The 15,783-nt window shown below is 39.5% G+C and overlaps 1 protein-coding gene across 4 annotated transcripts in view; it reads left to right on the forward strand.

Moving 5' to 3' along the window:
* Positions 1 to 15,783, forward strand: part of ephb2b (eph receptor B2b) — a 149,868-nt gene that overhangs the window by 111,085 nt on the left and 23,000 nt on the right. For all 4 annotated transcript variants that reach the window (XM_061726942.1, XM_061726944.1, XM_061726943.1 and 1 more), the window contains exons 6-8: positions 10,383 to 10,507; positions 12,129 to 12,291; positions 14,574 to 14,682. In XM_061726942.1, the coding sequence (XP_061582926.1) occupies positions 10,383 to 10,507; positions 12,129 to 12,291; positions 14,574 to 14,682 (397 nt within the window). The remainder of the gene's footprint in view (positions 1 to 10,382; positions 10,508 to 12,128; positions 12,292 to 14,573; positions 14,683 to 15,783) is intronic.

Consider the following 15,783-nt stretch of genomic DNA (forward strand, 5'->3'; position numbering starts at 1 on the left):
TGTGGTATACAGCCTAAAATTATGAAGACAGAAACAGATGATAGCGAAGACCACAAGTTATATTCTTGTATACTCTCAGGCTGCTAGTTCATCAATTTCAATAAATGTAATGTGGTATTCAGAGATTTTGCATTTAGGTAGAAGATAATCTCTAAGTGAATTCAGGCTTACACAAATTATACATTTCGTCCTCTGCAGTCAGTTACTCTGCATTTACAGCATTGTCTTCTATAGTGTTTTCACAAATTAGATTCCAGAGGACATATTTGTTAAAGCGGTTCATTAACTCAAGGTGAGCTGCCCCTAATGCTATCGAGAAGCAGGAGCCTGAATGGATTGCTTATCAGGCGAGCTGGCTGAATGTGGAAGTGAACAACATTATGCAGAGGATTTGGGAGGGGGGGCTGTAATCGGGTGCAGCCTTTTCATATGCTCTGCTCAAGATTTATGGCTTAATTATTGTCCAAATTGCCCAGGTTCACTGTAACCAGGCTACCAGGGATTTTGCTGCTCCACTGAGCCATAGTGTGAAAAGCACTGGTGCAGAGCCAGGTGGGACTGCCAGGATGTCCACCAGCAAGCCAAATGTGGCTACTACACTGTTGACTCACGGACAGTGACACCATTTAACGTAAACTCTGATGTGGTTTTGTCCAAAAGACCATAGATTTGTATGCATATGTTTAACGTTATGGCACTAAAAGCTATATATCTATCATTTATTAATCTATTTTACATATTAAAATCCTCCTTTTCGACTAAAAGATCCTATTAACAGCCTGCCGGAGGATCTGAGAGGAGCTGGAAATGTGGACATTTTTAAACGTAGACTAAAAACTCATCTCTTTGGTCTGGCTTTTATGTAGCATCACATTTTATAGTTTTAGTTTTATTCCGTTTAATTTTTTTTTTTTTTTTTTTTTTTTTTTTAAAGGTATCTGTTTTATTTATTTATCTATCTCTTATAATGTTTTTATTATTTTTATTGTTGTGGACTGATTATTTTTTTAGCCTTAATCCTTGAACCTTTATCTTTTTATAAATTTTATATATTTTATATTGTAAGTCAGGGTGCATTGGTCTCCCAGTTTTTATCTTTTTGGTCTCCCAGTTTTTTGTTTATTATGCTTATTTTTCAATCAAAATGTCAAAGCACCTTGTATTTCATGTACTTGGACGAAAGGTGCTATATAAATAAAATTTGATTGATTGATTATGCTGAACATGATTATGGCAAAAAGAGCAAAGCAGCCATAACTCGGTAGTAATATACTATACTTCAGTTATTGTGAGTAATTATTGTCAAGATTGAGGTGTAAATACAGCGTTTTAAAGATTGACAGAGTCAGGAGGGGACCACCAGCATTCATCGTGTGCAGTGTGACGGTGACAGAAGGTGTTAAGAATGGCACATATGTCGGGTGGCAGTGTAGGTCAGCCAGGCAGAAAGGCGGGAGGTTTCAGCAGGCACCTGGAGCCCAGCACTCACAGAACCTTCAGAGGAGCTTGTTCTGTTCGTGAGCCAACGAGCAGCACAGCCACACATTCCCCGCATTCATGGTGCCGCTGATACCAGGCAACCTGTTTACAAAGACGGATTCATGCGAGCGCCATAGCCGAGGGGGAGCGGCAGATTCACTTAGCGATAAAGTATGTGGTTGGTAGTCTTTGGGGTTGGCAGTTACATTAGGTTTATCAGATGACTTTAAATAGCCTCTTCATGGAATATGAATTTGATTAAGACTGTCCGGGAGAGAATTAGCACATGGAATGTCAAAATTAGTTAACTAATTGATCTTGCTCATAAATCATTTAGTAGCCATGTGATTTTTTTTTTTTTTTTTTTTCTGATTTTTTTCTTTTCTTTTTTTGGTCTGGGTTGTATCTCGGTCTCGTTCAGATTGTAATCCGAGGATTTGCACTCGTGCAACAGAGGGGATTTGACAATGCACACTGCCTGCTTTTAAAATCTAGGTTAAAAGGCCATGATCTTCTGGCCCAGCGTGCTGTATGAGAGAATACAATTTGAATGCACAATTAAGAATGGCTGAATGCATTAGCGGGATACTGAAATGTCTAAATAATTGACTGTGCTCTACGGCAGTAATTTATTTACTCTTTATGAGCAAGAACATGATGATAGTGACAATTAAAAAGGTTATGAAGCTAAAGAAAGAATGAAAGGGGTCACAATCCAACCATAACTGTTATCTAATTTATTCACGTTTCTATAAACTTTGCTAAGTTAACTTCGTTAATTAAGCAAATGGATATTTTATAAACCCAACAGCGCGCTTTATAAACCCACTGCCCTCTCAGCTCTCTCCTGGGACTACTTTTCCTCCTCGCCCGTTCTGCCTGCCAGAGACACTCAAATTCCTGTTGACGTATACATTAACCTTTTCCGAAGGTGGCTGCAAAACAGAGATGTTATTGTCTGAGCAACTGTCTTGCCACTGCCTGGAGTTTTTCTTGCTTAAACATAACAAGGTGTTTCCCCCATTCCCTCACTCAAACGCCACTAATACCATCACTCTTGAATGTAGTCTCACAATGCATAGAAATAGAATGAATATTCTGAAAACTGCCTAAAGCATCAAGGTAATCTACTCAAAATGCTACAATTTTTTTTCTGAATGTGAGCAGGGATGCGTCAGAATATCGCTTGAACAATTTTCAAACTGGTAGCTTGAAGGATGTCCACATGAAAAGTAGATATTAGATGTAAAATGTACTTTTTTTTTAGCCATGATGACAGTAACACTACCAGAGAAGATTTAAACTTGCAATAAATCTCCACATGTATATTTTTCTATGTTCATTGATGAGAGAAAGAAGGCTGTGGCCCACGCTGGCTTTTCCAGTAGTGAAGATTTTTGACATGCATCCAGTGGTCTGCGGAGTTTTTCTTCCTGCAGATCCCAGTTTGGATTCTTTTTTTAAAAGCAGATATGCAGCTAGTTGATTAAACAGCAGTTTTGACCAGAACTATGCGACTCGAAGCATTCATAGCGCACATATTGCCTCCCGTTCTGCCTTAATCAGCCCAGAGAGACCAAAGGACCACAGGCAATTTGTGGACTCCAAATTGCAATATTACAATCTGTCGGAAATGTTTGGAACCACTGAGATGGTCTTTTTTTTTCCCTTTTAAAGAGGCAATGGTATTTTTTGACAATGTTTATTTTATTAAAGTATTTTTTGCAATAAACATTGTGGTTTGGCCCCATTTCGGGCAATCATCAACATTTTTCAGTGCAATATGTTTATAAAATGCAACATATTGTTGATCAACTTTGTTGATGATAGACCCAAAAAAGCTGAGTCTTTTCTTCTCGGCAAGTTAAAAGACAAACATATTTATTTGTTTTTGTGTTCATATCAGTATATCCAGGTCGGCTGGAGCCGTTCCCAGCTCATTACAGGCACCCTGGACAGGTCGCCAGTGTATCACAAGGCCACATATAGACAGACAACCAGGCATACTCACCATATCAGTATATATGGGTTCAAATTTGCTAGGTTGGCTCAGATTTTTTTTTCTATCTTTTGAAGTGCCCCTGTTAGAATTAACAAATGGTGTGTATGAGAATATTATAGTCCCCAGTCTTTTCCAATGCAGATGGTTTAAAGCTTGATGAACTGAAATCTCACTTTTGTAGCTTTACTGCATTGGAAAATCTTTATAGATGTTAAACCCACAATCCTTTGCAGCTGGGGAAACGGGGCAGGCTGCCAGCACGCTAAAAGTACATGCAAATATGGGCCTCTCCCTTTAAGACGTCTCGATCTGCAGCTCATAAACGGACAACAGTGAGAGTGAGTGGAGCAGTGGCAGCTAGTTTGGAAGACTGTTTGGTATAAGGCGCAGTTGGTTTAGCCCTCTGGGAAAAATCGTACTGCGGGAACTGATTTTTACAATGAAAAGGAAAAGGGATTTACGAGCCCTGACCTGTTCTCGCTTCCTCCCCCATCTTCCCCAAATCATAGCATAGCGCTCTCTACCAGAACGTCTAATCAAATCACAGCCACATGGTTGCAGACACAGTGGGTTGTAAGAAAGATGCAGATAAAAGGCTTGAAACATACTTTACTTAGGAGCATATGATTCATGAGCTCGCAAATGAATCATATGCCTTTCCACCTATTTTGTCTGCTATTCCGTTTCCGAAGACTGATACAAAACTTTTGCTGTGGGAAATACATTTGTAATCTTGTTATTTATCCATATTACAGATGTTCATGCAATATTTGCTACAGATACCTTTAGAACAGGGGTCGGCAACCCAAAATGTTGAAAGAGCCATATTGGACCAAAAACACAAAAAACAAATATGTCTGGAGCCGCAAAAAATGAAAAGTCTTGTATAACACATGCTGCATGTATCTATAGTAGTTATAACTGGGGGAAGATTTTTTTTTCATTATGCACTTCGAGAAAAAGTTGAAATGTTGAGAAAAAAGTTGAAATGTTGAGAAAAAAGTCGAAATGTTGAGAAAAAAGTCGAAAATGTTGAGAAAAAAGTAAACATTTTGTGAATAAAGTCGAAATGTTGAGAAAAAAGTCGAAATGTTGAGAAATAAGTCGAAAATGTTGAGAAAAAAGTCAACATTTTGTGAATAAAGTCGAAATGTTGAGAAAAAAGTCGAAATGTTGAGAAATAAGTCGAAATGTCGAGAAAAAAGTCGAAATGTCGAGAAAAAAGTAGAAATGTCGAGATTAATGTTGAAGTACAATCTCAAGAAAAAAGTCGAAATGTTGAGAAAAAAGTCAAAATTTTGAGAAAAAAGTCGAAATGTCGAGATTAATGTTCAAGTATAATGTCAACAAAAAAGTCAAAATGTCGAGAAAAAAGTCGAAATGTCGAGAATAAAAAGGAAAGGAAAAGGAAGAAAAAGAGAAAAAAAGGAAAAAAAGAAAAAAAGAAAAAGGGGGGAAAAAAGAAAAAAAAGAAGAAAAAAAAGAAGAAAAAAAAGGTCAAACATTTTTGAAAAAGCTCCAGGAGCCACTAGGGCGGCGCTAGAGAGTCGCATGCGGCTCTGGAGCCGCGGGTTGCCGATCCCTGCTTTAGAACCTCCATTCTTAGAAGTTTTTGCAGTGTGTGTGTGTTTCCTTTCCATTAAATCAAGAACTTATTCTGCCGCCAGTCATCCATGGTGGTTTCACTTCATCAGCTTTGCTTAATAAAGATGCCCATCATGGTCAGAGCTGCGCTTATTAATGGAGGCCAAGCAGTAGAAGTTGCGAGGATCTTCAAAGAGACTGGAAAAGCTCTGTAAATAAGTGTAATAAGATTGCTGAGACATACAATACCTAAAAGGTTATTATAGTCTGTTTAATAGACTTGGATTTTAATGAACAGAAATATATATGACAACCCCATATTTAATTGACTAGAGACGTTAATAGGTGTTCAGTCCCAGCAGTAAGACATCTATTAGAGATGCTGAGCAAAACAGGGCCTTTGTGTGTTCTTGAAGTCTTGAAGTCCCTCCAGAACGGACCTGGAGCACGGTCCACACTGTCAGATCCAAGGCTAAGCAATAACGTGGGACCTGAAACTTAATTCGCTTACAACAGCTGGGGATGTCGATCCTCTCACAATTAAGCAACTGGATACTCCATTCATGCTCCAGTACCTTCGTTATTTGATTTGGTCGTCACTCTGATTAGCGTTGTTTAAATTTTTCATATTCCATACAGTAAAGAAAACTTCTAAAACCTCAAAGTATGTTAAGAATGTAACTTTTTTTTTTTTAAGTCCAATATACTTGTACTTATTAAGCTCTTGTTTGGATAAAAGATACATTGCTGTAACTTAAGCATCTGCTCTGGTTAACGGTAGCGCTCCTCGGTCCGTGCTCTCACTTTTCTGTGGTATATGGGGAACTCATAAAATACTCCACTATTTTTCTTTCCAAGTCAGCCATCTAATTTAATTATATGAACTTACAATCCCTGTCCTTGTCATTGTAAACGGTTCATTAGTTTTAAGAACATGAATAGAGCATTCACTGAGAGAGAACCTGCGAGTAAAGCACCCAGTGAAAGTGATGATTTCTGACTGAAAAAGAAATCATCTTACGTGACACAGAATTTGCTTCTTTTATGTAAATAACAGAGGCATTCCCTCACATCCTTGCTTTTAATTTCTACTTGTCCTTTAATGGGGTGCAATCCCCATGATTTAGAAATAATTATTATAACAACAAAGTAAACGACTTGAAAGGAGGGTAACGTGTATTTAGTGGCATAACTTGGTGACATGTTTACATGATGGAAACCGAATATTTACTCACCCCTTGAAATTATAGATTAACTGTGGAAAAAAAGAGTCTAGGTACACTTGAAGATTTGGAGTACAATGGAGACTTGTGGATTTGGAGCACATAAATGACTTACGAAAATGGTTTTCATATGTGGATCCGTGCTGTAAGCCCTGCTGCGCTGAAACATTGGCAACTTGGCATACCACCACATTCCATAGTCAATTGGTTGAACGTCAGCTTAGCCCGAAATGTACCGAACGGACTCAAAATACACAGCACAGCTGGATTTATATTCAAAACATCTCCATATTTTCCTCTACAAGACTAATGTTTCAACACTTCGCGTCGATTTTACCTCAAACAGTCATGTCTTCGTCTAATTTAATCTCCGTTTGTTTTCACTTGCACCACCCCTTATCGGTTTCTTGAGGCCAGACATGGCGACTGCCACTCTGCCTGTCTGAAAAGTTGTCTTCCAACAAAAGGAAACCGCAGCGTTCTCCTCCGACAGCTTTTCACACTGGCATGTGTCCATCCTCGGTACATGAATACATGAGCTGCCTTTGTTTCTCCAGCCCCATATCAGGTTACTAGGCATGGCTGCTCCGTGTGTTTAATGGAAATGCTATGCAGGAAAAAGGCCATGTGGCAGTCCTGAATAAATGCACATCCGTAATGGGATACTCGTGAGTTCCCTTTGGAGTAGCTGTTTGTCTTATTAGGCTGCCATCTTGAGGCTTGTGTCCTGCCTGGATACTACTGTAAACATGACGGCACCTCTGGCTCCAGGATAGGACCACGAAGTACCTTTGCCGCAGAGTCACAGGCCGTCGTGCTGAGAGTGCTTCACTGACATGAAATACAGAACCCCAATTTATTATCTTCTGGCAGCGGCACATAAAAAACACTCAGTTCTTCGCCCGCCACTTTTTATGTGAGAAATCGTAATTTGTTGTGTCACATGACGGCTTTTGTTCCTGCAAGAGGACGTGGGACACTTTGCCATGATAAGTCAATAAAGCAGAAAGTGACAAAGTCATTGTCACTTACATGACTCTAGTTTCCTCCTTCCAGGACTGTTCTTGTAGGAAGGTGTTTACCTTGCATTGCAGATAAGTGATTTATACGTGACATGTATAGACAACACTCCAGCAACCTCAGAGTCCTATATTATAGAGGCGTGGCAGTTGTAGTTTTCCAGTCAATGGATTTTCCACAGAGAAAGCGTGCCGAGGGAGAGACTTCTGACTTTATTGCTGGGACTCAGGGGAGCCACCGTTTTGCTGGCCGAGGGCTGTGTGTGTGTTTAGCGCCGGCCTAAAACAGATGAGGGCTCGGTGTACATAAATCTTGGCCAGCCCCCCTCCTTCTTTGACACCTCAGCCCACCCTACCCTTTCACCCTCACTCACTCACTCACTCACACACGCATGCACGCGCGCACACACACACACACACACACACACACACACACACACAGGCCCAGACACTAAGGCCTGCAGGCCTTGCCAAGCTTCCCAGTTCCCAGAGCTTTTTATCCTCAGCTTCTCTTAGCTTTACGCTGACCTACGGCACCCGAACTAATCACAATGGTTGCTGGACAACTTGAGGTGATCACGCCCCCCCCCCCAACCCCCCCGCCCCTGACCCTGGCAATATTTAAGGTCACGGGGCTATGTAAGACTATATGAGACCACCCATGATGCATAAAGTCGTTTAGGATATTACAGAGTCTTGTTCTTTTTGTTTTATTTTAGTTTTTAAACAAAGAATAAAGAAATCAAAATTCAAAGGCAGGTCAAGTGTTTTCGGTTCACTTGACCCACATATAATGAACTAAAAGCGTAATTGTTCTTCATTACATTTGAAGTAATTCACATGCTTGTTTTTGTTGATTTATTTTTGTCCAGGACATTTTGCAGCTAATTTCTTCCTAAATGTGGAGTCGGCAATACCAAAAGGCTCAGTTTCTTTCTTCTAACCGCCATCAAAAGCCACTCTTTTAGAATTAAACCTCCACAGCGCTTGAACACAAACTTACGTACCCAGTCTCTCTCACATTTTTATGTTCCTCGCTGAAAAAAAAACCTGACCTACCAGGCAGGTCACATCTGCAGATAACCAATCTTCAAGCCAGGGCTGAGCAAGGGCTTCCCTCATGTTTCTGAGTGAAAAGGTGTCAAAACACCTGACCCATATGTCACATGTGGACACGAGATAAAAGAACAATTACGTGTCCAACAGAAATACAGCCACCATGGCGTCCCTTTTCAGCCCCTGGAAAAGCCTTTCCAGTGTTAATTCTTGTTTTACTTGTTGGAGCATCCAGTCGTTTTGGGCGGCAGCTGTCTCAAATGTGGACCTTCTTTTGACCTAAACCAGTTTTTGGGGAGTTCTCAGCCACTGAACTCATTCGCTGTGCCAATACAACATAGGCTACTCGCAGCAAAACTGACACCGATCTTACATGATGGACAAATGTGGCACGAGTGTATGGAGCCAAATCAAGGCCAAAAGTTTTGCTAATTTGAAAATAAAATTTGAACCTGAAAATTCTTTTTTACAGTTTCAAATATTTTTTTTTCAGTATCAGATCTTTTTTTCAGTTTCAGAACTTTTTATTTCAGTTTCAAATATTTTTTTCAGTTTCAGATCTTTTTTTTTCAGTTTCACATCTTTTTTTTTCAGTTTCAATTTTTTTTTCAGTTTCAGACTTTTGGCCCCGATCTGGCGTGGCATCAACTGAGAGGGGCGTGGCATCATGAGTGACAGCAGAACAGAGAAGGCGGGGGACGTTACTCAGTCATGTTGCCTTCAGGAAACGGAGGTTGCCGAAGTTATCAGTAGAAGTATGATTCAACACTGTATATACACTATATTCACGTGATTGGCAGTGGAAAAAACTGATATTAGTGACACGTTTTCAGCTTTTTAAACAGAAATGTGTCACTAGTATCAGTTTTTTCCACTGCCAATCACGTGAATATGGTGTATATACAGTGTTGAATCATACTTCTACTGATAACTTCTGCAACCTACGTTTCCTGAAGGCAACATGACTGAGGAACGTCCCCCGCCTTCTCTGGTATGCTGTCACTCATGATGCCACGCCCCTCTCAGTTGATGCCACACCAGATCGGGGCCAAAAGTCTGAAACTGAAAAAAAAATTTGAAACTGAAAAAAAAGATTTGAAACTGAAAAAAACAGAAGTGAAACTGAAAAAAAAGATCTGAAACTGAAAAAAAGATTTGAAACTGAAATAAAAAGTTCTGAAACTGAAAAAAAGATCTGATACTGGTTCAAATTTTATTTTCAAATTAGCAAAACTTTTGGCCTTGATTTGGCTCCATACGAGTGCAGGTAGCTACCATACAGCAGACTTTCATATTTATTTCAGAACAACCAGTAGATTATTTACTGCTGAAATGAAAACAGTTTTGACACTCTTAGAAACGTATGCTTGCTTGACTTTAATTTTGCATATGCTTCAATTATCATCTTAACCATAAACTTTATTTTTAGGGCCATTGCAGTGATGTGAAACCATTTGCACCAGGCAAAAAACATTGCAACATAATGTATGATGCTTTGTATGATGTCATCTAGAAGACTACGAAACAGACGCCAGATAGATTTGGATGGACTTAAACAACAGCACAAAAGGGATGTTTTGTAGCATTTTTGTGGCTTTGAAGATTGACGTTGTTTGCGTAGCTAACGCATGTGAGGAAATGGACTTTCTGTCAAGAATTACATGGTGGTCTGGTGTTTTTCAAATGATTTATTTGCACACGGTGGTCTGTTATCAACAACATGACAAGCATAAATTAATCTCATCAAAGTCACAGTTGATATTGGGAAGTCCCATGAGGCCGCTTCTGTGGTTTTAGGAAGTGTGTTGTGACTTGCCAGCCTGTCTTACATGTCTAGCCGTGGCTCTTACAGGAGACTACAGGATATTATAGACTGCAGAGTTTTATGGCCTTACACCTTTGCCGAATCCAGTGTTTGGCCTGTGAGATTAAAGTGCCAGTAAAATTCTCTGAGCATGACTTTTGAAGTTGCTTGTAATTGATTTGCTTCATAGATTCACTGCTTTTGTCTCTCCACAGCTCCTTCCACTGTCTCTATAATGCACCAGGTCAGCCGTACTGTGGACAGCATCACCCTCTCCTGGTCCCAGCCAGACCAGCCCAACGGAGTCATCCTGGACTATGAGTTACAGTTTTATGAAAAGGTACAATATGCACTCATTCATCCAAACACACGGACATATTTAGTCTCCTCGCTCATCCTTAAAGGCATATCTATTTCCTTTTTTTCTCTATCAGGCAAAAAATAAACCACGCATCAATGGTGAAAACTATCTCTTTCTTCGGTTGTACGTTTTAAATTTAGAGTTTCCTCACGCTTGTTTGGATAGCAGCAGATCCTCAGAGGCAAGGAGCTTCTGAACATCGCTTAGAACCTCTGCTTATTCGCATCCAATTACAATCACGGTCAGTCACAGGGAGAGGAAACCACACTCTGCCCTGCAGTAGGGGCCGCTGGGGATTGATGCGCAGAGTCTTGTGGTTGAAACAATGGTACGCCGACTGTTTTAAAAATAGTTTTCTAAGGGGCAAGCTCCTTCAAATCAGTATACTTTCTCTGAACAACTCTCGCAGTCACGAATGTGTGTTTATTCAAGCTCATTGATCGCTTAGAAACGTTCGGTTGTTCACAGACGCAACAACACACGGCAGCGCTTGTGCGCGGGAGCCCATGTGCAGAGCGTTTGTCTACCTTTGTGAACATGCTGAGGTGCTCCATTTTTTTTATTTTAATTCCCTTCACTGAGTAGAGAGAGCTGTCAAAACAATTGTCTTGAACCCTGCTGTGGCTCAGAAGAGTGTGTTGAGATGTGTATTGAAGGAAGAAGCTTAAAAAGTCTCAGTGTCTCCTCTCAACCCTGTCAGCATTACAGACGCATGGCAGAGAAACACAGCTCTGATCATGACTCTGGGCATGACTCAGAAGAGCTGTCTGACCTGAAACTGCCACCAAGTCTACCCTCTTAAGAGACATCTTCGGCCTACTTTATCAAAAGTTATTCAAATTAGTTTTATGGAATTTACTTTGTTCTTTCTTTCTGTGATTCTGTTATTTCAGGTATTAAAAAAAAAGGATGTCTACATTCATTTTTTTTTTTTTCAATATCTTTTTATTTCACAAAAGAAAGGCAATCACAAACATCCTAAATAACAGTAGGTCTATACAATTTTCTTTTGTGCACACAAGCGAAAAAAGAGTAACAGTAGGGGCATCAAAACTCAAATACCTACAGATACATAGGTTACATAAAGTAAATGACAACAATAAAACAGCAATCAGCGTATGATGAAGTTTACAATGAATGAAGCTCTAAGCCAGAAAATAATGGGAACCAAAATTCTTGAAAAAGATGGCCACGGTTATATTTTTCCCATGTTAGCTTTTCTAATGGTAGAAATGCTGTAATTTGGTCAATGAAAGTCTTAAAAGATGGAGGGGAATCGTTCTTCCAAAATAAAAGTATACATTTTTTTGCAAAGTAAGTTATCAAAATTAATATCGTGAATTTTTTGTTATGTAGTTGTAAATTATATGTGTCATTTAATAAATATAAACTGCTGCTTAAATCAAATGTTTTGTCCAGGATTAGTTGTGTGAGGCAGTGAATTGATTTCCAATAATTTTGTAAGCGGTCACATTCCCAGAACATACATTCATATTTAACTAAATCATTTAATGTGTTCACGTGGAATTTCATAATTGTTACCCTTTGCAGTTGCATTGTAATTACGAATCCCTCCGGACTGCTGTCTCTCTGCTTCCAGGACCAATCAGAATACAACTCCACCACCGTCAGAAGCCAGACCAACACAGCGGTCATCCGTGGACTCAAGTCAGGAAACATCTATGTGTTCCAGGTCCGGGCCCGCACCGTGGCTGGCTTCGGACGCTACAGTGGCAAACTGTACTTCCAGACCATGACGGAGGGTGAGAATTGGGCCCATGTGCACCAGAGCACGCATTGTTCTTATCACCTTTCATGCATGGCTTTCAGACACACCGTGTAGTCCAGTACGGATCCAGACAGCTGCAGGAACCAGGAGGCATGTGGTGTGGTAAACACTCCTGAGTACTCAAAAGCCAGATACGCTTGCTATCATATTCTTATTTTCATAATTTTTCAGCATTAGCAATGGTTACATATTCTATTAAGTAAAAAGTATTCAAACTCATCTCTCATGATTTCGTTCTTTTATGTCTTACTCGAATGTTCCTTTTGAGGAAAAAAAATCCTGCCAAAGAAGGGGTTTTTTGCAATTTTCCACTACATGCCATTAGTCGAGGATCATGTTGAAGTTTTCTTGTCTACTTTAACACAACTGGAGAAAGATGGAACATTCGGTAAACATCAGTCAAGTGGGTTTATGTTAGAGCTGGGCCTGGGTTTTTCCCCTCTGAACATCTCATTTCCGTGAGCCTGCAGTGCCCAGGGCCATCATTAGCCCCAACTCTCATTTGAACATCCCCGGTGCTGCCACACGCACAGATCCCGACAGGGACGCTACAACAAACTAGCTCATAACTGCAAATATTCCATCAGCAGCAGATATATGGCATGAAGCTAACTGCTTTCAATTTTTCTGTGACACAAAAGATGTTTTACACCACAGGAAGACTGCCAGTGATATGTTTTGAAGTTAACAACGCTCTTTGGTGTGGAATACAGCCTTACAAATTATAGACATACTTGGAAGTTAAAGTGGGAAAAAGAAAGTAAAAAGAAATCCCACCTGGAAAGTAAAAGTTGTTCAGTCACTGTACTTTTACAAGACTATCTCAAAAGAAAATGGGGTTTTGTTCAAAGTCCAAATTAAATAGTATCTGAACCCTTCATTTAATTAAAGTACAAAACATTTGTCATTCTCGAGGCTGTGATTGTGGCTTAATAGCGTGATCTTGTCATACATACCGCGTATCGTATTATAAGCAGTGGTGGACAGTAACGGAGTAAATTTACTTGAGTACTGTACTTAAGTACATATCCAGAGGATTTGTACTTTACTTGAGTATTAGATTTCTTTGGTACTTATTACTCTTACTTGAATACATTTCCAACACAAATATTTTTACTTTTACTCGAGTAAATTTCTAGGAAGGCTGAAAAGTACTCGTTACTTTCAGGTCTGCTATTTTTTCTCCTTCCCTAAAATCCTATTGGACACAAGCTGTTTTTGTCAAAGGAGGAGACCTATCACAGTGCACGCTCTCCACTGGGATGTACGTAAAGCGGAAATACGTCAAGCCTCCTCAAAACGATACCGCCAAAGTAGCCTGCGTTTATCAAGACATAGCCGCAACAACGGCTACGCCAGCGTCAGGAGAAGAAAGACAATCCGCTGAGTCGTCTGAGTCTGATAATGAGCCGGACTCGGAGCAGGGACTTTCACAAAATCCTTGGCCGTATCTTAACTCAATGTTTGAGTTTGACCGAGTAAAAAACGAGGGTACAGACAAACCACAGACAAAATTAAAAAATTAAATTAAATTAAAATTAAATTAAAATTAAAAAATATAGTAATTTACTGATGTGGAAAATAAGAAATTTACTCTTACTCTTACTTTTACTTAAAGTAAATTTAAAAGCATTTACTTTTGGATACTTAAGTACCTTTAAAAGCAAGTACTTTTCTACTCTTACTCGAGTAATATTTTGACTGAGCTACTTTTACTTGTAACGGAATAAATTTTGACCAGTAGTATTTGTACTCTTACTCAAGTACTGGGGTCGAGTACTCTGTCCACCTCTGATTATAAGTCATTTATGTCGTCTATCTATCGCACCACCGTCACTGACCAGCATATCCTGCTAAATCGATGTGTATCATTCAGTGGCATAATCAGGCTCTGACTCTGTGTGCCCATTCAGTAGTCGGTTCCTCGTTCTTGGCTATCTGATAAGTCTGGGTCTCACCCAAATGTGCTTTCCCTCCTCACTTTATACACACACTTTCTGCCAGATGATTTGTCCATGTCTGTGGCATCTGAGCTCATTCAGTGTGGCTTGTAAAATGGGCCGTGCAGCCAGTAAAGATGCCAAGATGCTCAGTGGTCCACCCAGCCTTATGTCTGTCTGTCACCCATTGCTCCCTCCATATGCACCGGCTCAGATGCTCGCCCATATGTTTCAGCTTGAGCCTCTGCGTGTTTGTGTGCAAGTGTGTGTATGTTGTACAAGGCATTATTTATGTATCTGTTTCTTCTTTTTATAGAGGAGTACAACACAAGCATTCAGGAGAAATTGCCTCTCATCATCGGTTCGGCGGCTGCAGGGTTGGTTTTCCTCATTGCTGTGGTCGTCATCATCATTGTCTGTAACCGGTGAGTCAGTCCTGTCACAGTTTTTTATAAAACCACTCGCCCATACAACATATGAACTAGTCTGGGAAATGAAGACGCTTCCTTTTACCTCTTTGTGTTTCATTAAATGAGGTTACATATGGCCTGCTGGCTTCATAAATATGCTTTGTAGAGATAAAAAAAAGAAAAAGAAAAGAAAAAAGCCCATCTTGGCTCGGATATATTAATTCTTAATAAATTCCAGTCGTTCAGCAGCAAAAAAGTATATGAAAGTCAGCATCTCTAAAATTAAAGCCCTGTGGATCCTTCAGCTAAATGGGCATCAAACGTTTATAACCTAAGGCTAGCATTTCAGTTCTCACCAGGGCCACTCATATTAAAAGTGTACTTCTGTACTTGTGTGGTATTTGGAGTCATGGAAGAATGGAAGAGCCAATTTTTTGGAACACATTTGTATTATTACAACAGATTTTGCCAACGTCATGTCTGCAAAAGACACAGTCTTGTATTATGGTGACATAATAACATATTTTAGGCCTTGTTCTGTGCTGGAAGAGACATAGAATGAAAGAAAAAAATATGCAGTTCTGTTTGCCTGCCCTCAGATACTCATGCCTACTTTTTCTGATTTTACAATCGGTAAAATAATAAGGCAACGTGTAGCATCATGTAATTAATGTAGCATGGGATATTAAAATATGTCAATGGGAAAAAAAGTTGCATTTTTTTTAATGACATTGAAACCGCAATGGATCTGTTCAACATTTTGACCACCTATTAGGGATGGGCGGTATGGACTAAAAAATGTATCACGATAATTTCTGGCATTTATCTCGATATCGATAAAAATGACGATAAAAAAAATACCAATTCAACTCCACATTTTTAACTATAAATCTATCTCGCTCTCAGATCTGTCATGTTTGTTACACAAAAACGTCATCAACGGGAATTTATCCTTTTTTCTTTCTTTCTTTCTGGCTCATTTCTTTCTTTCTTTCTTTCTTTCTTTCTTTCTTTCTTTCTTTCTTTCTTTCTTTCTTTCTTTCTTTCTTTCTTTCTTTCTTTCTTTCTTTCTTTCTTTCTTTCAGGCTCATTTCCGTCCCTCCTTCCTTCTTTCCT

Source organism: Cololabis saira, chromosome 8 (genome assembly GCF_033807715.1).
Source record: "Cololabis saira isolate AMF1-May2022 chromosome 8, fColSai1.1, whole genome shotgun sequence".
NCBI classification, from domain to species: Eukaryota; Metazoa; Chordata; class Actinopteri; order Beloniformes; family Belonidae; genus Cololabis; species Cololabis saira.